The 24,957-nt window shown below is 33.3% G+C and overlaps 2 protein-coding genes across 2 annotated transcripts in view; one reads left to right on the plus strand and one right to left on the minus strand.

Moving 5' to 3' along the window:
* Nucleotides 1-24,403, minus strand: part of LOC114327032 (uncharacterized) — a 41,404-nt gene extending 17,001 nt beyond the window's left edge. The window contains exons 1-3 of the mRNA XM_050662886.1: nt 23,516-24,403; nt 17,512-17,754; nt 16,399-16,759 (exon numbers count right to left, since the gene is read on the minus strand). Coding sequence (XP_050518843.1) covers nt 16,399-16,759; nt 17,512-17,754; nt 23,516-24,257 — 1,346 coding nt within the window. The 5' untranslated portion in view covers nt 24,258-24,403. The remainder of the gene's footprint in view (nt 1-16,398; nt 16,760-17,511; nt 17,755-23,515) is intronic.
* Nucleotides 2,948-6,365, plus strand: LOC114327033 (uncharacterized). The gene is made up of 2 exons (XM_028275532.2): nt 2,948-3,869; nt 5,877-6,365. The coding sequence occupies exons 1-2, from the start codon at nt 3,075-3,077 to the stop codon at nt 6,210-6,212; spliced, it is 1,131 nt and encodes a 376-aa protein (XP_028131333.2). The 5' UTR covers nt 2,948-3,074; the 3' UTR covers nt 6,213-6,365.
* Nucleotides 24,404-24,957: the final 554 nt, after the last annotated feature.

The following is a 24,957-nucleotide window of genomic DNA, read 5'->3' on the forward strand; positions in this document are numbered from 1 at the left end:
ACTTAAACTAAGAGTACCTTTTAGTACTAGAATTCTTCGCAATAATAATCCAGTGCCAAAAATGCTTAAAAGTTAAAAAAAAGTTATGCGATAAAATATCCGTCGCCCTACCCAAAAGCAAAGGACGCCTATGGCAAGTACTAGAAATTCGCAATTTATGGAATCGATTTATATCTGGAAGATAAATAGGCGTACCAGTTTTCGTTTTTCTAAAAAAACTAATTGCGGTAACAGTACAATTTTCATATACAGATGGCGTAACGATACTAAAAATCTAATTTTCGAAAAAATTCGGGCCAAAGCTTTTTTAAATGCATTCATTTTTGTAGAATCCTGAGAAAAGTAATATTTAAATATTTTTGAAAAATTTAAACGCAGAATGAAAGATTACATTATTACCAAGGGCCAAAAGTCCCTTAGAATAAACAAAAAGTTTCTTTTGAACGAGATATTTGAAATTAAAAATCACAGTAAATTTTCTCTTTTGTTCACCCTGTAACTTATTAAAATAAACAATTATTAGATATTAAAACGTATTAGAAGTTTTTAGGGAGTTTCGGCCCTCGGTAAGAATGTAATCTTTCATTCTGCGTTTAAATTTTTCAAAAATACTTATTAGTTTTCTCAGGATTCGACAAATAAATGAATGCATTTTTTTTGTGAAATTTTGCGCCTATGCTCATAATGTCCAAATTTCTAAATTACAAAGCTGTAACCTACTGGAAGATGCACAAGTATGCAAGCCAATAAAAAGAGAAAGAAGAAAGCTGTAACGTCAATTTTAGTAAATAAAACAACACTGCAAGCACTGTAGTCGTTATGTAATCAAAGTCACAGTAAAAAACGATTTAGTTGTTTTAGACCAGTAAGGATCTGTGAAAAAAAGTCTATTTTTGGATGTGAAAGGTGGCATTCGGATTTTCGCAGATAAAGTTAGGTGACACCTTCAGTAATAATAATTGACTTATGCTCCTTCTCAAATATGCCCAGAACTTAATAAAAAAATTAAAATATTTAAAAATTTCGAAAAACGTCGATTTTTTTCTGCTTTCTTTGCTTATAACTTTAAAACGATTCGTTTTGGAACAAAGTCCTAGAAAAATAAAATAAAGATAATTGAATTTTGTATGATATACGACTGGTCAAAAATGTCTTAACGTATTACCTTTTCTGCAACATAGCAATAAATACAAAATAAGGGGGCAAAATACGCCTGTTGTTATTCAATGTTTTTAACCACTTTGGTGGCACTTAGAACCTTAGTAATTCGCTTAAGAAATTCTTTGTAACATACTTAAACCGTCTACCAAATTTCATTAAAATCTACCTAATAGATTTTGCATAATAAATCTGCAATCTAAATGTTTTTAAAAAAGTTCAAATTTTTTAAAATCTTTCTCAACAAAAAGTAGACCATTTAGAAGTTGTCTAATTTTTTTACATATAAAGAGGTGCTCTACCTATCTAATACACTTTACAGAATTAAAATCGGATTATTTAAGGGGCCTCGGCAATGTTTTAAACTTATAAACCATTTTTTTGGCTTATAAACAAATATACCTCGTCCAATTTACTTACCGTTGCACGTCATCCGCGCCATAGCCTGTGACACGATGCCAACACGAAATATCTAGGCGGTAGGTGTGTTCCCCTTTAGAATCATTTTGATTCTAAAAAAGAACACACCCACCGCCTAAATATTTCGTGTTGGTATCGTGTCACAGGCTATGGCGCGGATGACGTGCAACGGTAAGTAAATTGGACGAGGTATAGCTTTGTTTAATATTAAAAAAATTAATTTTTAGCAATGCAAATAATTATAACCGGTATAATTTGACTTTAACTTTCAAATGCTGTCAGCAGAATTGCTATTTTATTTTTTAATCAGAAGTTATTCGCGTTCAAAAATTGCAACTTTTAGAATTTTTGAAAGTTCCACTGCGTTTATCTCGAAAACTATGCATCCTACAAAAAAACTTGTAAGCACATTTTTTGCTTAGAATTACCCAAGAAATACAAAAAAATGTTTTATTTTGCGAAAAATCGATGTTATGTAATTCCTCAAGTTCTTTGTTTATAACAATCTTATCGACATCCGGATCAACTGTTACCCAAAATAATCGTGTTCTACGGGTCAAAAAATACATAAAAATCTTGGGTAAGTCCATCTAAATAAAGGAGCCCGTAGCACCCCCTCCTGGCCACAGAACTAATTTGTTTATAAGCCAAAAAATTGTTTATAACTTTAAAACATTGCTGAGGCTGCTTAAACAATCCGATTTCAATTCTGTAAAGTGCATTAGATAGGTGGAGTGCTTCTTTATATGTAAAAAAATTGACAAATCTTTGTATGTTCTAGATTTTGTTGTGCAAGATTTTAAAAAATTTTAAGTTTTTAAAAAAGTTTAGATTGCAAAATTATTATTCAAAATCTAGTAAGTCAATTTTAATGAAATTTGGTGTACGGTTTTAGCACATTACAAAAATTTTCTAAGCGAATTAGGAAGGTTCCAAGTGTAACCTAAGTGATGGAAAATCATTGAATAAAGACAGGCTTGTTTTGCCCCCTTATTTTATATTTATTGCTATTTTGCAGCAAGGGTGATAAATTAAGACATTTTTAACCAATCGCATCTGATAGAAAATTTAATTATCTTTGTTTTATTCCTATACGACTTTGTTCCAAAATGAATCGTTTTAAAGTTATAAGCAAAAAAGTAGAAAAAAAAAACGAAATTTTTTGAAATTTTTAAATATTTTATTTTTTTTATTAAGGTTCCGGGCATATTTGAGAAGGAGCATAAATCAATTATTATTAACGAAGTTATCACCTAACTTTATCCGCAAAAATCTGAATGCCACCTCTCACATCCACCTAAAAACAGATCCTTACTGGTCTATTTGTGTAACCAAGTTAACGTTATCGACCAATCATAGTCTAGGTGAAATATACCCTATCGATCCTAAATTCATTTTGACAGAATATACGAACTTTCATTGAATTTTAAGCTGTTAGAAACAAATCATCATTTTTAAATACTTATTTTCTACTCGAAAGTAACTTCGCGTTAGGCATGGATGTGGAAATGCAAAATAAATGTAAAAAAACAGTCAAAAGAAATAAATATGAACGGAATTCACGCGAGATGTATGAATGGTGGTTACAACTTTTCAAAATGCTTGAATCTGACTTCAACCTTAAAGATGATGAAAGATACTCAACATTGAAAGAAATTCTACCCGTCGAACTATTCTACCGACTATTAGCAATATTAGGATTTAAGAAGGAACAGTTTCATATAGACGAACCAACAATAATCGAAAAGGAGGATGACAAAAAGACCTTCACAAAAAACACTACTATAGAAAGTGTATTCGATTCGGCTGAAGCAAAAAGGTCTACAGTAATTTCGAAATTCCGAAAAGAACTTGGAATAACATCCACAAAAGAAAATCCTTACTTGGAATTTTTTAAGCGCAAACCACACAGAGCAGCCATATGGAAAGAGCTACCTCCACTCAAATGGGAAGAAATGAATCTGGGACAAATGGCTGAGGCCATAACTGAAGCTATAGCTATAGATTACGTCGATTGGTTAAAGACCATGGGTGGAGACGAAGAGACTACACTGAATGTTCAAAGTATTAAGGAGATGTTTGAAGTTGGTTCTCAGACTAATGCTGCAACGTCCATATTTGTCGAATTGAAAGAGTTGGCTTCAGTACCTCAAAAAACGGCAGAAGCTCTAGATGTACCCGAAAAGTCTCATATTAATTTTTTACATACACAAATTCAAAACGATCGCAAAGCTTCCAAGAGACACCCTCAAATTATTGCTTTTGGACGACGACTACCCACCTATATGCAGGTAAATATAAAAGTAACTTGTATACAGTTCATATGTCTTTCTGGGGTGAAATTATTTTTGAATTGTGTTTATAGTAGGGGAGGAAAGTATGCTAAATTTGCGTTGTTACTCGAGCGTTATGGGGACCTATTGGGTTGTGAAGAGTAGGTCCTAAAATCAAAAAAAGTTAAGCAAAATTTTCCATTTAAGTGGGGACTTTCATTCCATTTCCATTTCCAACAATCGTTTTTTCCGATTACAGCGCCATCTATCCATAATTGGAAAAATTGTCTCGAATAAAAGTTATTTATTTTTACGTAAAGAATCCAAATCTGCAATAAAAAATGGGGGCTCCTATTTTAAAGTAACCCCCTACCCCACCTCCGTGGGGGGTCGTGTTTGATGTCATTCGATAGGTTTTTTAAAAATGTTAAATACGTGTATTTTGCAGTTTTTCGATATCACGTTTATTTCGCGAAATATCGCGGGGTTTCTATTTAAAATTTTAAATTTACTCCCCGCCCCTCTCCGTGGGGGTCGTGTTTGGTATCATTAAATAGATTTTAAAAAACTATTAAACATGTATTTTTCAGTTTTTAGATCTGACGTTTATTTCTCGAAATATTCGAGTTTTTCATGTGAACCTTTGTGCCTTTTGTGCACTTTTTAGATGGGAAAAAAGTATAAATTAGCGACCGTCATTGGTTCGACGAAATAAATTTTTGAAGTGAAAACTTTTTTAGGGACGTTGTGCACTTTCTAGATGGGGAAAAAGTGTTGAATTAGCGACCGCCATTGCTTGTGCGAAATAAATTTTTGAAGTGAAAACTTCTGTAGAAACGTTGTGCCTTTTTTAGATGGGGAAAAAGTATTAAATTAGCGACCGTCATCGCGACCGTCATTGCTTCGACGAAATACATTTTTGAAGTGAACACTTCTTTAAGGACGTTGTGCACTTTTTCGATGGGGAAAAGTATTGAATTAGCGACCGTCATCACTTCGGCTAAATAAATTTTTGAAGTGAGAAGTCCTTTAGGGACGTTGTGCACTTTTTAGATGGGGAAAAAGTATTAATTAGCGACCGTTATTGGTTTGAAGATATAAATTTTTGAAGTGAAAACTTTTTTAGGGACGTTGTGCACTTTTTAGATCGGGAAAAAGTGTTGAATTAGCGACCGCCATCGCTTCGGCGAAATATATTTTTGAAGTGAAAACTTCTTTAGGGACGCTGTGCCCTTTTTTAGATGGAGAAAAAGTATTGAATTATCGACCGTCATCGCGACCGTCATTGCTTCGACGAAATAAATTTTTGAAGCGAAAACTTTTTTAGGGACGTTATACACTTTTTAAAAAGGGAAAAGTGTTGAATTAGCGACCGTCATCGCTTCGGCGAAATAAATTTTTGAAATGAAAACTTCCCTAGTGACGTTGTGCACTTTTTGGATGGGGAAAAAGTATTGAATTAGCGACCGTTATTGCTTCGACGAAATAAATTTTTGAAGTGAAAACTTCATTATGGACGTTGTGCACTATTTAGACGGGGAAAAAGTATTAAATTAGCGACCGTCATTGTTTGACGAAATACAGTTTTAAAGTGAAAACTTCTTTAGGGACGTTGTGTACTTTTTAGATAGGAAAAAAGTATTGAGTTTGCGACCGTCGTCGCTTTGCCGAACTAAATTTTGTACGTATATATATTATGTGTAAGTATGTATACATAAATAGCATAGAACGTAAGCAACGCGTATATAATATAGGTTTAGCACTTCGTTTTGGATGGGGAAAAGCATTGAGCTCGTAATTTATATACTATAAGAAGTTTTCACTTCTGTCGGCACTCCCATGAGCGCTTTAATTTTTTTTTTGTAAAGGTTAAAACGGCGCAGATAATTTAATTGTATATAAGGTTTATAAGGTTCTTCATTCTGCATCAATTATTTGTAACTAAACAATTAAAAATGACTACTTTTTTATAAACATGAAAATTTTGATGTAGTTCAAGATACAGTAATGTTTTCTTGTTGACAGGTAAAACCTCCGCCCAAGGACCTCTATACAAAATGGCTTCAGTGCGAATATATACCACCTAAACTAGAGAGCATGGCTAGTGTATGGGAGGGTATAACACATTTAAGATCAACTCGAGTATTTTGTGAATATTTGTATAAAGAACGTACAGATATTAAACCTCCAAAATACTTGATAGAATGTGGTATGATGGATCCCAAAAATTTTGGAAGACGACTGACCAGAACAGAAGAACTTGAAATGGAAGCCAGCGAGGAGGGTGTGAAAAAGAGATCAACAATATCAAGAAAGTCCGAAGTATCTAAAAGTAGTCGAAAACGTTCAACATTAAAATGAGATAAGAACATTTTTAACTAAAAATACAAAGCAAAAGAATGATATTCAACAATGAACATAGAACTTTTTTAACTGTTTTATTATGTTATCAAGGAATACATTTTGTTAAAATTTGTCCGTTGGTTTTAAAAAAATAAAATAATTTTTATCCTTTTTAAGTTCTTTTTCTTCTTTTGTATAGACATGACCCTGTTTTCTTTTCAATGTATAAAAAAAGCCTATATGACTCGTACACACTTCTATATAAGTGAAAACGGCAACAGGTGTATGTTTTCAAAAATTGATAGTGTGTAAAGTATTTATTAAAATCAACTAAGCACTTTCGGCGTAGCAAATGCCATCATCAGAGCTTCCTATAAAAACATTAAGTTAAGAGACTTATTCATAAAAAATACACAGATTGAGAAAAGCAAATTTAATGAAAAATTCGTCTTGGTAAAAGGTATATTATTTTAAAAAGTCTCTAGAAGGGCTACAAATATAAAAACAAAACGTTTTCGCTCTGTAACAAGAGCATCATCAGTGTTACCCAAAATAAGTATAACCGTATTAATTCAGACAAAATGTTAAAGTTAAAATGATGACCAAGGTAAAAGCAAAGTTTGGTTATACATACTTATACAAGAACATGGTGAGCCACCCAAAAATACAAAAGTAAAAACCTTTTAAAAATAGACTAAAAGTCTTATATAATTGTAAACATGGTAAAATCCAAAGGATGGATATAATTCCTAAGGATATGGCTTTAGGGCAACCAGTAGCGTACTGATAGATCTGCGGGCCCTGGTTCCAGTTGGAACGCGGGCCCCCGTCCGATAAAAACACACATTGTATATCAAAAGTTTTTAATAAACATTAAAAATATAAATCATCATAAAAACAATATCAAAAAAATAGTTTTTAAGAAACGCTTTTATTTAGTTATGAGTGACTAAAAGTTAAAATATAAAAGAATCAACTAAAAATCAAAAAATAAAAAAAATCAAACTCGACGGATTATTCGAAAAAAACATTCGTTAAAAAAATGAAAAACACATTCTTTAAAGAAAAGCGTGGGCGAAAACCGTTTATTCGATGAAGACGCGCCCCACGCTTTTCTTTAACGAATGTGTTAGATTTTTTCATTTTTTTAACGAACGTTTTTTTCGAATAATCCGCCGAGTTTGATTTTTTTTATTTTGTGCTTTTTAGTTGATTATTTTATATTTTAACTTTTAGTCACTCATAACTAAATAAAAGCGTTTCTTAAAAACTTTTTTTATATTGTTTTATTTTTTACTTTTTAGTTTTACACTTTTCAAACATTAAAATATATCGTCATGTTTAAAAAAAGGATGTAGGTATATGACAGATACCTTTTTTGTATTTATTTTAACTTTTGATATATACATTGTACATTTTCTGTAATTTCTTCATACATTTCTTAAATCAAAACCATTATTTACGACTATTACACTTTTCGCAGTATTTCCATGTCTTGTAATACTTTACTATTGCACGGTGTAGACGCTGTTAATTTCTCGCAATGCAGTTCTTCGATGCGCAAGCCGTCTAAAGGTACGTATCCATACAAGGGTATACCTCGCTCGGTGTAGTAGCTCCACTTAGTGGATACGTCGGTGATCGCCGCTTGGCGCGTAGTATACTCTTCGTTTAAACCGGTTTGCGATTTATATGTAAGGGAGCGCATGCTATATCCATTTGAGCAGCTACACCGAGCGGGGTTCACCCTTGTATGGATACGTACCTTAATGATCGCACTCGGCTCAATGAAACGTAAGCTTTGCAGGCTCAATGCAAGCTTTTAAACCTGTCCTTACGCAAACACTTTCGGGCCCAAGTTGGACAGTCGAAGCCCACGACAATACTAAGGGCAGCATTCGTCCCTCTGCGGTGCCATAACTTTTTTTCGCTGAAAACTGGATAGAAATCGGACAGAAACTGGATAAATTTGAAACTTTATTGTTTATATTTGAAGCATAATGTAAACAAATAACGTAAAAAGTGAAATTATGTATAATAGTTCATATAATTAGCTACAATCAGTAAAAGTTTCAAGTTTCTACATTGTAAAAAACAAGAAAATTTAAGCATTTTCCATTAAAATCGTCTTTTTTTTTATTTAAACAATTCATAAACATAAAAAAAAAATTTTTTGATCGACTATTCGTGTATTGTTCCCGCGAATCCATATGTATGCAAAATTTCATTCATTTCCATTGAAGAAAAGGCAGTCAAATTAACGTCTAAAGATTTGACGCAAACAATTGACCTAAATAAAAGTGTTTAATAAAAACTGAAGCTAATTTAAAAGAGTAAAATAATATTAATCCTATTGTTTTTCATACTGACATTACTGATCACTTTACTCCAGTCCTTTTTATAACTAAATAATGAAACTCAAGAATTTTCTACATCTAAGGCCTGGATCCCGCGTACCAAAAAAAACCTTGGGCACCAAATTTTCTTTGTATTGATTGTGAAAGACAAGTTATGTAAATTTTCCTACTATTTTTTATATATTTTTCATATGACCTGGGCGGGGGGCGTTACCCTCAAAACCAACCCTGGATGCAAGGTCTTACGTAGGTACGATCAAGACTGCGAAACAGACAGAACACTAAGAACTTCACCAGAATGACATGCATCAACAACCCGTCGGAACAAAACATGGAAGAATACAAAATAGCGAGACAGCCAACGCAACAAATAAAAAGAAAAAAATGACTAGTTTCGCTGGAGAATATTGAAAGAGACAGAAAGAGCCATAAATAAAATAATTACAAAAAAGTCAGAGCAACCAAAAATACGCCTGAAAAAGAGAAACGGTATTTGAAGATATGCAGATCACAGATCAGCAGAATATGGGAAGAGTATTACGAAAAACTGGTATTCAGTCCGAAGGTAACACACTTTGATGAAGAAATAAGGTCGTACAAGATAACGGCGAAGTAGAAATTCCCACAGAAGAAGTACAAAAACAAATTAAAACCTAGGGAATGAAAAAGTAGCAAGAGAAGATGGAATAGCAGTGGAATTATTAAAATACGCAGAAAAAGAATTACATAAAGAAATAAACCAGAGCTAATAATTCAAAAATCGAGAGAACACAACAGAGAAATGCACCTAATATTCATAGACTTCAATAGCGCTTTTGATACAATCAATCGGAGCTAGAGAATGTTGGAATCCCATAAAAATGAAGACATATGCAATAGTGAGCCTAAAGAACACCACAGCAAGTATCAGTTTCAACGGAACAACTTCTAAGGAGATCAATGTAAACAAAGGCGTGAAACAAGGTGATTCTATCTCCCCGACACTATTTAACCTTATAATATTGGAAGCAATAAGTATAATAAGGAGGACAAACTTTGCAAACAAAAACATTTCAACGTTTCAACTAGTAGCATATGCAGATGATCTAGTCATTATAGCGAAGACGAAGATGACACTTATAAAAGCAGTAGGAAAATTGAAAGATAGAGATGCGAAGAGAATAGATACTAGAGGTAAACCAGCACAAAACAAAATACTACATGACAATAGGGAAGAACGACACTACAACTACAACTCAGAAATATCTAATAACACAGATAAGAACCATAAATTTGAAACTGTATGCACCTTTAGCTACCTGCGAGTAACAATAGGAAAAACCGGAAAAGAGGGAACAGAGGAAAGAATTCTGAAAAGCGTATTAGAGCGGGCCCCTGCGGGGACCGAGCCCTGATTCCGCGGAACCATGCTCAGTACGCCACTGAGGGCAACATATGACTCCCACACGTGGTAAGTGGGTTACTAGGTAATAATTAATTAGGTCATTATGTTAAAAGACGTGACAGGCAACTAATAGGTGAGAGTTCGAAAGCGAATCTGTCTGATGTCAGGACAACAACTGTCAATGAAATTTATGAAATGTTGGTTACACTAGCCACTAAATTTTAAAGTTGTTTATGGTACAAGCAATGATAACAGCTAACATCAGTGTGTTGGGATTATAAAAATACAAAAGTTAGTGAGAATAAATTATCTAAGATGTAAAAAAGGACGAATTTGAAAACCCACAATCATCAATAAGGTGTAAATGAATTGATGAAGTAAAGATAGGCAAACTAAAATACAGTAGGTAGGTTGTGTTGAAAATAGATAATTATTTGTGACCTAACACAAATGATGGATGATAAAACTGGTTAAAATAAAGGTGAGACAAATAAATAGGGATTGTGATATCAAATACTGAGAAATGTTGTAAATGCAAAAACTTGTTTATAAGTTAATAGGATATAGATAGATAGAGAGAATTGTTTGAGGACAACAGAAATAACATTGTCCAGGTAAATGGTGAAACGGGACCTGAAATCCTAAAATGTGAAGTAGAAATGGCACTTAGAAATTCCAAAACTGGAAAGGCAAATTGACCCGATGAGGTTCCTACTGAATTACTAAAACTCTTGAATGATGAATCAATAGGTATAATATTGCACTTATTTAACACAGTATGCAATACTGCAATAAGAGTGGCTGCTGTCTACATTCGTTACACTGCCAAAGAAATCAAATGCAAAAGAATGTTCAGAACATCGAACAATATCTTTAATGAGCCATCTACTAAAGATATTTCTAAAAATCATCCACAACCGAGTTTATCAAAAGTTGGAGTCAGATATTAGTAATACGCAGATGGGGTTCAGAAAAGGACTAGGTACTCGAGAAGCTCTCTTCGGTTTGAATGTTCTTACACAAAGATGCCTAGACGTTAATCAAGAAGTACATGCATGTTTTATCGATTTTGAAAAAGCGTTTGACAGAGTACGCCACGACAGGCTAAGAGACATTCTGGAAAGAAAAGACGTAGATAATAAAGATCTGCGAATAATTCTCAACTTATATTGGAATTAGAAAGCTAACATCAAAATAGAAAATGAGATATCAAAAGCAATAGAAATACGTAGAGGAGTAAGGCAGGGATGCATTTTGTCACCACTGCTATTTAATGTATATAGTGAAAGCATCTGTCAGGAAGCCCTTTTGCAAGCAAATGAAGGAATCGTAATCAATGAAGAGGTTATAAATAATATTCGATACGCAGACGACACTGTACTAGTTACAAGAACAGTAGAAGAATTACATACAACGATTACTTACAAACATAAATATTGCTTGCAACAATTATGGCATAAACATTAATATCAAAAAAACCAAGTATATGGTCTTCAGTAAAATCATGACGCAACCAGCACATATTAGTATAAACGGCAATCAAATTGAAAAAGTATCAAGTTACAAATACTTGGGAACTTTAATAAACGAAACTGGAGACCAAAACAATGAAATAAAAAGACGTATCGAAATTGCCAGAGCCACCTTCATAAAGATGAGAAAATTCTTCTGCAACAGAGATATAAGCATCCCTCTACGATTAAGAATGCTAAGAGGCTACGTATTTAACACGCTATTATATGGTGTAGAGGCCTGGACTCTCAAACAGAACAACATAAAAAATATTGAAAATTTCGAGATGTGGTGCTACCGTCGAATGCTGAAGATAAGTTGGGTTGAAAGAATCACAAATCTTGAATACGAAGGATAGGAAGAGACCCAGAAATTTTGTTAACGATAAAACGAAGAAAACTCGAGTATTTGGGTCACTTGATGAGAGGTCATAAATACGCATTACTTCAAAATATAATGCAAGGAAAAATAGAAGGAAAACGGAATCCAGGCCGTAGAAGAATGTCATGGTTGCGGAATTTGAGAGAGTGGTTTGGCTGCACCACTAATGAACTTTTTAGGTCAGCTGTAAACAAAGTCAGGGTAGCCTTGATGATTTCCAATCTCCGATAGGAGTGGCACAAGAAGAAGATTCCTCAACACTCTATGGATTCCTGTTATTTTTACAAAAGGTTTTCATTAAATTTTTGTGATTGATGGTATACAGCCAGCTACAGGAAAAATTATTTTTGTTCCTTTTGGATTTTATTACTTTGATATACACGTCGTTTTTGTGTAACTTTTATCTTTCCAAAAATTTTAAAACTGCCTTTTATTTACACAAAGTTCTCAAATTCAAAATGCAATAAAACATAATATAAAAAAAAAATAAAAAAAAGTTCACCGAATTTCATAATTCTTATATCGACGACGATAGAATTGAATATGCAAAAAGCCGACGAAATGAGATTATTTTATGAAACCCAATAAAATCCTTATCATATAATCATAATATAGTTAATACTAGAAATAATAAAGATAAAAAGTAAAATTTCTTCAAGCTTTTAGTTAGTGTGTAATATTCTGATAACATTAAACTTCCAATAGAGCTAACTGTTGTTTTGACCAATAAAAATGATAAGGTAAAGTGAATAAAAATGGTATACATTTTTATTTTAGTTTTAATAAAAATGATGTTCATTTGTTAAAACATAAAATGCGGTAAGTAAAACTAAATAAACTGATCCAAAAGAAAACGAGTATTTGTGTATTGAAGCCAATGCTGTGGTGCCGATATTTTATTATTTTCTTTCTTTCTACCAGGGTTTAGGCATTTGTTTGTTCCTCTGGCATGGATCTCTGTCTATCAAGCCTTACAATGCCTTTAACTCTATTCGATTGTACAGATACCTTCTTCAATAGTATCACAAACAAATCTTCCTGTAGTACTGATTTACTACCTATAAAATTTTTCTCAAATCTCCCAGAACTAATGTTGAAAGCTCTAGTCTCACTAATTATTGATTTCTTTGATAAAGGTGAATTTCCAGTGCCTAAAGACACCTATTATTATTCCTCTTCATAAAAGTGGTGAAAATCTAATGCCTGCAAGTATGGACCTATTGCCTTACTATCTACACTCGGGTGCAAAAAAATCGATCCACTGAAAATTTGGTCATTTTTGATGTCTCGAATTTCCTTATTCATTAACAATATCGCTGTAATAATATTGTTGCTAGACAGATAAACTGTCACTGCATACCGGGTGTACGAATCAAACTGTGTTTTTTTCTCAAAGTTCGCATCACCCTGTGGACGATTCTAGCATTTATAAAATACTGAAATTAAAACCCAACTATAGTCTCAGGTTTTCTTAACATTCTGTTTTTAGATTCATTCGCTTATGTTGGATAATAAAAAAGTTAGGTACTTTAACAACTGGCCATGTTTATACATTTTTAATTCATTTACTCTTTTGTACGAGCATTAAGGAATCTTTCTTGTTGGAACTTTTATCACGCTGAGCAGATGAGTTGTGAATTATTTAAAATTCTCTCATCTTAATTTCCTCGGTATCCTGTTTGATTTATAAATTTTGAAAATCTCAGAACGTGTAACCAAAGAAAGTATTCCACCTGTTGTCAATCTAGTGGTATGGAAACGATATTTATTGTCGTTTCCTGTGCTACTTCGATTGATAACTTACTTTGTTTTTCGGTAGATGGCTCTAGTTCATCCGTGACATTTCTTTCTTTGCAATTCGGAAAGACCCAAAGTGTGATACCTGGAGAAATCGGAGAGAAGAGGATATGGGACTACTGATGAGAGAGAAAAGACCTCCTAAACCGGTATAGACTCTTCCTGCACTCTCCGATTTAACCAGAGTATTATGCAGCTGCTGCATTTTCGCGTTGCAAAGAAATTGAAAATGTTTATACATTTTTAATATATTTTTCTTTGTTTGAGTCTCATCTTTGATATGGTCTTCCTCGTTGGGGTTCTAGTACAGATACCCAATCTGATGTTATTTTTAAATTACCAAAAACATTGCAGAAGCTACTTCAAAAATCACGGAATTTTAACGGTTCCCGCTTTATACAGTGTGTCTGCGTAACTTGGAACCATATGGGAACTTTTTTAATATCAATTTTACGAAAAAAAGTTATTCTTCATAAAGTGCTCTGCATAGTCTAAAACCTAAGATGCAATCATCAGATATCAAATTTTATCAATAATATACAAGGTATGTCCAAAAATATTAATTTTGCTCAAGAGTAAAGTGCCTTTATATTTCACAATATCAAAAACTATTATTAAGAAAAGTTGTTTGTAATTAAAAATTATGTTATAATACGCATTTACACTCTTCCAATTGAAAAAAAAAAAGAAAATTTTCCTCAAATTATGGATACCCAAAATCATTTTTATTTAAGATAACTTCGTTATTATTAATTTTGCGAAAAAAAGTTATTCTTTATAAAAATGTCTGAATAGTAAAAAAACTAAGATGCAATCATAATATATCAATTTTTTTCAATTTTATACGAGGTATGTCAAAAAATATGAATTTCGCTCGAAAGTAAAATACCTTTATAATTCACAATATTTCAACTAGAAGGATACAATTGCATATTGAAACATAGTTTTTAATTCTGAACAACTTTTTATTATAACAAATTTCAATATTATGAAAAATAAAGGTGCTTTACTCTTCAGCGAAATTCATATTTTTTGACATACCTCGTATAAAATTGACAAAATTGAATATCTTATAATTTTATCTTAGTTGTTAGACTATGCAGAACGTTTCATAAAGAATAACTTTTTTTCGTATAATTAATAATAACGCAGCTATCATAAATAAAAATGATGTTGGGTGTCCGTTTGAGGAAAATTTTCAAAACTTTTTTTTTCAATTAGAAGAGTGTAAATGCAGATTATAACATAATTTTTAATTACAAACAACTTTTCTCAATGACAATTTTCGATATTGTGAAATATAAAGGCACTTTACTCTTAAGCGAAATTAATATTTTTTGACATACCTCGTAGACTGTTAATAAAATTTGATATCTGATGATTGCGTCTTAAGTAACGTTTACACGTATCCAGTAACTGGCGCCAGTCTCACTGGAATGCGAGTGCTTGACTAAGACAGCGCTGGATAGGTTCGTTTACACGTATCCAGTAACTGGCGCCAATCTCACTAGCACTCTTATTAAAAATCCTAATACGGCCACTGAAATCACAGGTACGACAGCGCCAGCGACTGGAACGCTGTGTTTACACGTGTCTACAACCACTGGCACGGGGTTAGAGGGGACGCGGACGAGTGCCACTGGCACGAAAAATAGACCAGCCTTCTATTCGAGACAGCGCTGGCAGACAGCGCTGGACTGGAACAAAAAAGCGTTTACATGATGCCAGCACTGTCGTTCCAGTGCGACTGGCGCCAGTTACTGGATACATGTAAACGCGCCTTTACGTTTTAGACTATGCAGAGCACTTTAAAAATAATAACTTTTTTTCGTAAAATTGATATTAAAAAAGTTTCCCATATGGTTCCAAGTTACGCAGACACACTGTATATTTTATAACTGTTTGCTTAATTTGTGAACACCTACATGTTTTTCCAGCAAGACTTACTCAAAAATACTCCACCAGAAATTCAAACTTTGATGTTTATTTACTAATCGCGTCCACTGAGTTATTATTTTTCTCATGATCATCTTTCAGTGCGTCACAGTTTTTCGATTTCTTTCTAACGCATTAAATTGTATGTGACAGAAAAAAGGCACGTCCGTGATTACAGACATTTACAACATTTATTCTAGTTATTCTAGTTGTCGATAGATGGCGCCAGAATATAAAAAAATTAATTTTTTTAATTAGATAATAATATTAAAATATAATCTGTATAATTTATAAGACTATACAAATCAAAGAAAATACCATTTTATAAATGCAAGAAACACATTTGATTTGTTTTTATTCCAAATTGAAAATAAAATGTGACAACTGTCCGATTTAACTAAAATGTCATGTTAGAATAAATGTCATAAATGTGTATTATCACGGACTTACCCTTTTTCCTATAATTTGTTACACACTGAAAAATGCTCATGAAAAGGACAATAGTAAAGAAATCTATATTATAATATTCTGCAAACAAAACTATACAACCATCTCCCTTTAACTCAAATCTGCAACATCTTTCCCCAAGTGACATGGACAATTCTTTTCAATTAATTGCACAAATTTTGGATTCATTTTTCACTCAATATTACAGTCTTACTTAGTTACAATCCAAAAATAAATATAAATTCTTTCAGTATATCCACAATACCCAATAATGTGACAAATGGACAAATTCATAAAAAAAAAACTACTTACCACTAACATAATTTTTGCAATAAGTAAAGATAAGTTCTAAATATACCTTACAAAATTAAATAATTAAACTATCACCTACCTTAAATCTAAATGGGTAGGTCTATTGGCTGGCAGACCTAGAGCAATTCCCTTATCTACGGACGGATTGGGACCTATAGCACCTAAATGATTGACTTCTTTGACTTCAGTCCTATAATCAAATTTACTAGGACTATAGTTTGATTTAAAATTATTGGCAACTGCGCCTCCACTGGGCAAAACATCGACTGGAAGACTGTAACTTACATCCTCGTCAGGATTAGGTATAGCATACAAATCAGGATGAGCTGCAACTGTTCTAGGCACAGATGTATTTTGATGTGGCACGATATCGGCAGGAAATGCATAGGAATCATCAGGCATGATTTGATGGCTATCACGTTCCTGAGGTGTTCTCAGATCTAAAATTCAATAATAGTTTTATAAGAACAATCAAACAACCAAGAACTTTGAATCAAAGCAGTGCGGTAGGAAAAGTAGTGGAGTAATAGCGAAGTATGTAGTATATATCGCTGGTACCTATGATTAATATGCTTCCTAATACATTTTCAGTGAAAATAATAACTAAGTGTTGGCAATACAATTTTTTTATATGCGTGTTCGCGAAGATTATTACTCCCAAAATATTGATAACGAAAATATTTAGTTCATAATAGATGCTGACGAAAACAATTATTTCCCATTCTGTTTCTGTTTCTTTCGACGAAAACAATTATTTCTGAGAACTTTTTAGTAATTATAATTTTCGTGGACCCACAAACAGAAATGATGTTTTTTGCCGATACTCCTCAAAAAATAAATTTTTTCGCTAACACTTTATTAGGTATTATAATTTTCACAATCATATAAGTAATCGAAAATATTTTTCGCGGCGTTCATTGAAAGTTCTACTCTTAACGGCATTTTTCGGAGTTGTACTTTTCGTAGGCGGCGGCGATATATTCTATAAACTCCAATGAGAGGATGGCTGTATTGTATTTCTGTAGGTTGCTAGTAATACATTACAACTATTGGATATATGACAGGAAATTTATGTGAATATTCTAAATGCATGTGTCAAGCTCATTTAGAGAAAAACCACACACAAAATTAGAATAAAAGTTAAATAAACATATTAATGAACTAATTTTATAATGATATCGATAAAACATACCTTCTTGTTGTTCCATCTGTTGTTTTTTGGCTAAAGCTTTTTGTTTTGCTCTTTCCCTGGCACGTTTAGCTTTAGCTCTTTCTCTTTCTTGTAATAGCTTAGCCAGTTCCTTGTCTTGAGCTTCAATTGCTAGCAATCTATCCCTATCTTCTATATAACCTTCTTGTTCTTGAAGTTTCCTGGCCAATTCAGCATCTCTTTGCTCTTGTATTTGACGTTCAGTAACTTCATCTAATGGTATGCCTAAAAATTTTAATTTTTAATATACTTTATAATAGATAATTATTACCTATCAATAAATTGGTATGGTATGGTACACGGGGTAAGGCCCAGCTGTGAGCCATTCAGACACTTAGATCTCCTATGGAGGGTCTATGGTATCACCCCTATCATACGTACCAGGTGCATAAGAACCTGGTCTTTAGCATTTCTGGGGCCTAGGCTGCACCAGGCTCCCAGTTTGTCAAAATCAGCAGGTGCTACAAATCTGACCTTCTCCTGCTGCCCAGAATATCTAATCGTTCAGCAACCTTTTAGTAACAAACAAACAACAATGTTTTGAAAAAGAAGTCCATATAAAAATATTGGTGATCAAATTCAATCAGCATATTCCCTGCAACATGCTGTTATATCACTGGTACCTATGATTAATGTGTTTCCTAATACATTTCCAGTGAAAATAATAACTCTTTAATAAGTATTGGCGATTACAATTTTTTTTATATGCATGTCCGTGAAGATTATAACTCCCAAAATATTTATAATGAAAATATTTAGTTCATAATAGAAGCCAACGAAAACAATTATTTCCTTTTCTGTTTCTGTTTCTGCTGACGAAAACAATTATTTCTGAGAACTTTTTACTAATTATAATTTTCGTGGACCCACAAACAGAAATTATGTTTTTTGCTGATACCCCTCAAAAATAAATTTTTTCGCTAACACTTTATTAGGGATTATAATTTTCACAATCATATAATCGAAAATAAAATTTTTCGCGGCGTTCATTGAAAGCTTTACTCTTAACGGCATTTTTCGGAGTCATACTTTTCGTAGGCGCCAGCGATGTATGTACAATACACATACATAGCGAAGTATGAAGTACAGAATTTACAAAAATATCTGGTTTTTTGCAATATTTGTAATAATCTCTTTTGTTTGGAGCAGGGGTCCTCTTCCAAAAGAATCCAGCACATTTTGTAGCTGTTTACGCACATGTATACTAACCCACTCTGGGAATCTCATGTCCCCTGGGGCTGGAATTTACTTTGCTGTATGTGTGTGCCCCAACGCTCTGAAGGGCACTAAAGATTATGAGAAAGGAGAAGTATGTGTATGCAACTAAATGCTGAATGTGTGATGTAAACATACTGTAGTAAAAATGAATAACCATTTTCAATTTCGTTGCAAAACGAAAATACAGCCGGACCATATTCCAGTCCAATCAGAGAGTGCTGCAAGCACCTCTACCGGTTTCGAAACTTATTAGTCTCTCATCAGGAGGCACATATGCTGCTCTCCCTGATCCAACCAAAACAAACCCCAGCGTGCAGTCCCGAATTGCAACGAACGAAATGGCATAGATGCCCTAGCGGCAACTGCTAGCAAAAGACTAAGTTTTCACTCTAATGGCATATAACATATCCCACCAGAATGAAAACAATGGGAACCTTCTCTGGTTACACCTCCGAGGCTTCTACAATTTGCAAGCCATACGGATGCTGAGACTAAGGAAGATGAGGGAATTCTACAATTTACAATTCACGTCACATCTGCTCAGCGCGGTAAAGTTCCAACGAGACTGGTTCCCTTCATACTCCACACAGAGTAAATGTAAATCAAAAATGAATAACCATTTTCAATTTCGTTGCAAAACGTTGCAAATTAGACATCAGGGAGAGCAGCATATGTGCCTCCTGATGAGAGACTAATAAGTTTCGAAACCGGTAGAGATGCTTGCAGCACTCTCTGATTGGACTGGAATATGGTTCGGCTGTATTTTCGTTTTGCAACGAAATTGAAAATGGTTATTCATTTTTGATTTACATTTACTCTGTGTGGAGTATGAAGGGAACCAGTCTCGTTGGAACTTTACCGCGCTGAGCAGATGTGACGTGAATTGTAAATTGTAGAATTCCCTCATCTTCCTTAGTCTCAGCATCCATATGGCTTGCAAATTGTAGAAGCCTCGGAGGTGTAACCAGAGAAGGTTCCCATTGTTTTCATTCTGGTGGGATATGTTATATGCCATTAGAGTGAAAACTTAGTCTTTTTCTTATACTGTAGTAAGTTTATAAGGAAGTTTAGTAGGAATTACGGAGTTAATTTTCTATGTAGCATACAAAGATGGAGCATAAAGTTATTAAAAAAAATTACTTGTTCAGTCAGGTGAGGCCTGTGAGGACAATTAGACATATATTTCACGTTCCATATATCTTTTTTTAAATTTGCAAAGAAATTATATCCTTATTAGTAGAAAAGGTATATAGGGTTTCAATTTTATCAATAAACAAGCTGACAATGTGAGCATTATCATAACGAAAACTGTGTTTATGGTTAGCTAGCATCATTTCTATATTACTATACAGGGTGTCCCGAAAAGATTGGTCATAAATTATACCACACATTCTGGGGTCAAAAATAGTTTGATTGAACCTAACTTCAATTATTATTTGTTGGGTTAGAGGACATTCTGGAATATTTGGAAATGAAGAAGTCGACAAAGTAGCTAAATCTGCAGCTTTAACCAAACGAAACATAAACAACATACTTCTACCAGTAACCGATATAGATAATATCAGTAAAAACCATTGCAAACAAAATTGGCAACGTGTATATAACCAAAGTACAACGGGAATAAATTTTAGAAATTGCCAACCACTAATTCCCAATGAGAGATGGTTTAAACAAGAATCAAATAGGCTATTTATAAAAACAATAAACAGAATGAGGTCACAGCATAGGTATCAGTGATAACCCATATTGCGCCTGTGGTGGAATGGGAGAGCTACAGCACCTCATATTAGAGTGTGGACAGTACAGACAAAATATTAAAGTGATGTATGAAAAGTTAATTGATCTAAATTGTCCTTTACCTGTCAATTTAAACGAAATTCTTTTTCCAAAAAATAAGCAGACGTTAAAATGTCTTTACGAATATGTAACGTCCTGTAAATTTAAATAGGCTTAGATAATAAAATTAAAAATTGTAAAAATATCACACAAAATTGAAAAATGTATCCATTGATATATTATAACTCCCTGTAAATTTAGATAATAAGTAGGCTTAGATATTAACTTAAAATTGTTATTGTAATACCATACAAAAAAAAACAAATAGTCTGGCTAATTGGCTATGTCAAAGCCATTAATAAAAAAAAAACCTAACTTACCTTAGTACAAATGTGCTCATAAAAAAGTTACAGCTCCTTGAAGTTACAAAATGAAAATCGATTTTTTTCAATACAGTAGAACCCTGATTATCCGTGTGCGGGTTATCCGTGCTGTGGATTATCTGTGCTATGATTTTCTATTACTCAAATTGCATTTTTGAGGTTTTATCAAAATAGCGTCACCGTAAATCACTTGACCAACACTCTATGCGGTGAGAGTGAGACTCATAATGAAAGATTTATTTTTTCTGGTACGTACCTGTATGTACAGTAATCCCTCATTATCCGCGGACTCATCAACCGCGGTTTCGCTTATCCGCGGTTGTGATATTTGTTGAATCTTTAATGAGAATATTTTATTGTTTTTATATATTTTTTTATATATTTTACTCATGATACGCCACTGGCGCTTGTTTTTAGTAGCAATACTACGGCAATAATGGCAATTAGTTTATAGTACAGAAGGTTTAAAATACCGGTGAATGTAGACGCTGATCTGTGTGTCTTTATGTTTGTTGATATGACTAACTGCTTATTTTATTGTTTCATTTATATATTATTTACATAATTTCATCATATTTCTTTCTATGTACTAATATATTTATCCAAATTGGGATTCTATGTCATATTCTTCTTTGGATCGTGGATCCCTCGCCAACCACGGTTTCACCAACCACACCTTTCTCTTTGGAACGTAACCTCCGCGTAGGGCTTCCAATCCCGCAGCCTGAGTTCAATCTCGGTATTTGCGGGACTACGAATTTTCAATCCCGCGGGATCTCGGTATTTGCGGGATCTCGCATATTGAAAATAGTCATATTTATATTATGCAAATGAAACAATAAATTAATCAACTCACTCATTTATTTAAGTATTACTATTAGTATGAGATCAAAACTCTTTTTTCTTCACAAAAAACACTAACAAATACTGAAAAAACAAAAAATCTATCTTCTTCAAAAAATACACCAACAAAGTTTTAAAAATCAACCAAAACCCCCATTTTCAACTGAAAATTAAACTAATTTACTAATTTAATTGCTATATTACTTAGCTGTAAGTTACTATTATTTAGCTAAAGGTTTCAATAAGGCTTTTCATCGATTATCATTTGTTTCGAGCTTCTGTCATGTTGTATAATCTGTATATAATATTAATATGCACGGATTATACGACATATGACACAAACCCCAAACAAATAACTGTGAATGAAAAGACCTATTGAAAATGTTTGCAAAGGAAACACAACATATTGGATGGTATGAATTAAAACGGAGTATAAACTCCGAGTACGTTCTCATGAGTATGAACATAGAGTATAAGTTTATACTAAATTTCATACGAATAAAAATATGTTGATGTGATGAATTTCTACCCACCCACCGTACATAAGAGTAGATACTACCGCGTGGAGTATGTACTCCAAAATTTGGAGTAAAAACTACATTCTCGTTTTTATTCATGCGAGCCAATATCTAAATCTAAACTGGCATCTGCCAAACTCCTGCGTATTTTAGACACAATATAGCCAGCAGCAGATATTTTCCCAGTGACTCCATAGATTCATAGAGAGTCATTTCTATTTTAATAATGGACTCAAGTGTACTAGCTCGAGATGGCGACGGGCAAAGTAAATACATTACATGCTGACGATATAGTTAACTCCAACTTATGTTGCAATGTAAGATCAAGATCGGAAGCCGATGATGGAACCTCTATATGACATTGTTTCTCACGTGTTTCTTACTTGATCAGCCTATTTGTCATCATTGCTCTCAGATTAATTTATTGCAAATCATTAATTGCTTTCGAAGTAGACTTTTCGGTGGGAGATGAAAAGTTTCATCGTCACACGACGCTTGGTAACTTCTAGGTTCTTGGAGATAAATCAGTAGTGCAGTCACATTTCTACGTCTGAAGCTAATTCTGAAGCTAACCTTACCAGAATATTTTTTTTCCAGTTTTTTGATAATTTTGAGCGTAGCTACAGCAGTAATGTACGCTTTTTTCAGTCCCGCCAATCCCGCGCCGTATAATACATATTATGTACGTATACACGTACATAATATGTATTATATATAAGAAATCAATGTTCAGATTATCCGTGCTTTTCAATTATCCGTGCCAACCTCCGGTCCTGAGGAGCACGGATAATCGGGGTTCTACCATATATCGAAAACTATTAGAGATATTTTATTAGTGATATTTTATTTATGAAAATAAAACGATCTTCATTTTGTAACTTCAAAGGGCTGTAACTTTTTTTGTGTGCACTATTGTATATAGGTAAAGGTAAGTCAGGTTCAATCAACCTATTTTTGACCCCAGAATATGTGGTATAATTTATGACCAATCTTTTCGGGACACCCTGTATATTTGTATAATAATATCACTCTTTAGCATATACAAATGAGTATTAAAAATTTATATCATTTGACTGATGAACGCACAAACAAATGAACAAATGGACACTTTGCGAATATATACCTTTGTTGAAAATTATTATTTAGTTTATGTTGTACCTACTTTCTTATAGAAGAGGCCTGAAAGGCCTCGCCCGTCCGCTGGAGAGCTAATATTATTTATCTATTAATGAATAAAATTTAAATTACCTATGTCAGAACCTATATCTGCTAAATCTATCCTGTTTAGTTGATCCGATAACTGCTGACCTGATAAATATGGTTCATTATATAATTCTGCACTATTTATTTCATCCACCGGATCGTGTTGAGGTTGAGACCTGTAATGTTCAAGGTACTGGTTTTTTTGTGGTAAAGGCATTGGTAGAGCTTGTCTTCTTGGTAAATTCGCTTGGTAATTCAGTGCGTTTGGGCGATGTGGTGAAATCGGGTTATCATATTTGGGTGGTAAACTGGGCACTTTTTGAGGAGAATATGCTGGATTTGGTGATTGTGAATGATGTACTTTTTCAACTTTTGTCTGTTCTTTTTCTAGTAGTTGTTTTGCTACTTCTTGGTCTTGCATTTCTATGGTTTTCCTTTTAAGCCATTCTTCTCTTTCAATTCGATCGGATAACTCTTTAGCTAGTTTATTGTCCATTTCTTCTTGTTCTGCCAACATTTTTTGGTAAATAGCAGCAGCTTGTTCTGCCAATTTCTGTTCCCTAACTTGCTCATCTTTTGCTTTTGGAAAATCTTCACGAACTAACGCGTTTCTAAACTTGTTACCAGAAAAATGTTCGCTAAATTCTTGATCTTGAAGGCGATAAGCTAGAGCACTGTCTTCTCTAACCATCCATTCTTGGCAAACCTCAGTGACTCTCCCAGATTTTGGAAAATTTTCGACTTCAGGCACTTTTGTGTTGGACATACTTGTAACTAACTTTGTCATACATTAATACATTCGTTCTAAAGAAGGTCACCGGCTGGAAAAATAATTACAGGTAATTAAATCAATTTCTTTTTATCCTTTCATTTCACTGCTTCTGAAATTCCTGGCTAGAAAAGAACAGAATATCTGTGATAAATAAGTGGGAGTGGGAGCGAGAAATTGTTGTGTGTATGTAAATAAAAGTGACACATGCATGACACACAACCGTTCTTCACAAAATTACTCTTTATGGTCTTTTATCTATTCGAACTACAGCTACTAAGTGTATATTTAGATTTTTTATGACAAAAATAAATTAAATATTGCTGTTTGAAATTAAAATTTATTTGACGTTTCGACCTCCACTTTGGAAATCGTTATCAAAATACAAAACATTAACAAATTTTATAATTTTATTTTTGTTGCTTGTTAAAAAAATTCTCTTAATTTTAAGAATTTAATTTTTCTGACTCATTCATATTGAGAATTCACACATTTTAAAGTAGACGGCTTTAGAATGATATTGCCAATATTTATGAGTTGGGTTCTTGGGACGACTTTATTGCAAGATAAGTTCATTCGATTACATGAAATCAACTTTAACTTAAGAATATCTGTCAGAAAAATCACAATCACATGCAATGCTGGGAGCAAAATTCCATAGTAAATCACGAGGAAAAAACCTCATGATACTATTTACCCTTTTTTCACCCTTTAGTGA

Source organism: Diabrotica virgifera, chromosome 1 (assembly GCF_917563875.1).
Source record: "Diabrotica virgifera virgifera chromosome 1, PGI_DIABVI_V3a".
NCBI classification, from domain to species: domain Eukaryota; kingdom Metazoa; phylum Arthropoda; class Insecta; order Coleoptera; family Chrysomelidae; genus Diabrotica; species Diabrotica virgifera.

Excerpts from the sequence above, each read along its gene's own strand:
- LOC114327033 (XM_028275532.2), top strand. The coding sequence starts at position 3,075 with ATGGATGTGGAAATGCAAAATAAATGTAAAAAAACAGTCAAAAGAAAT. Across the intron at positions 3,870-5,876 it reads GACTACCCACCTATATGCAG|GTAAAACCTCCGCCCAAGGA; the intron begins GTAAATATAAAA and ends TCTTGTTGACAG.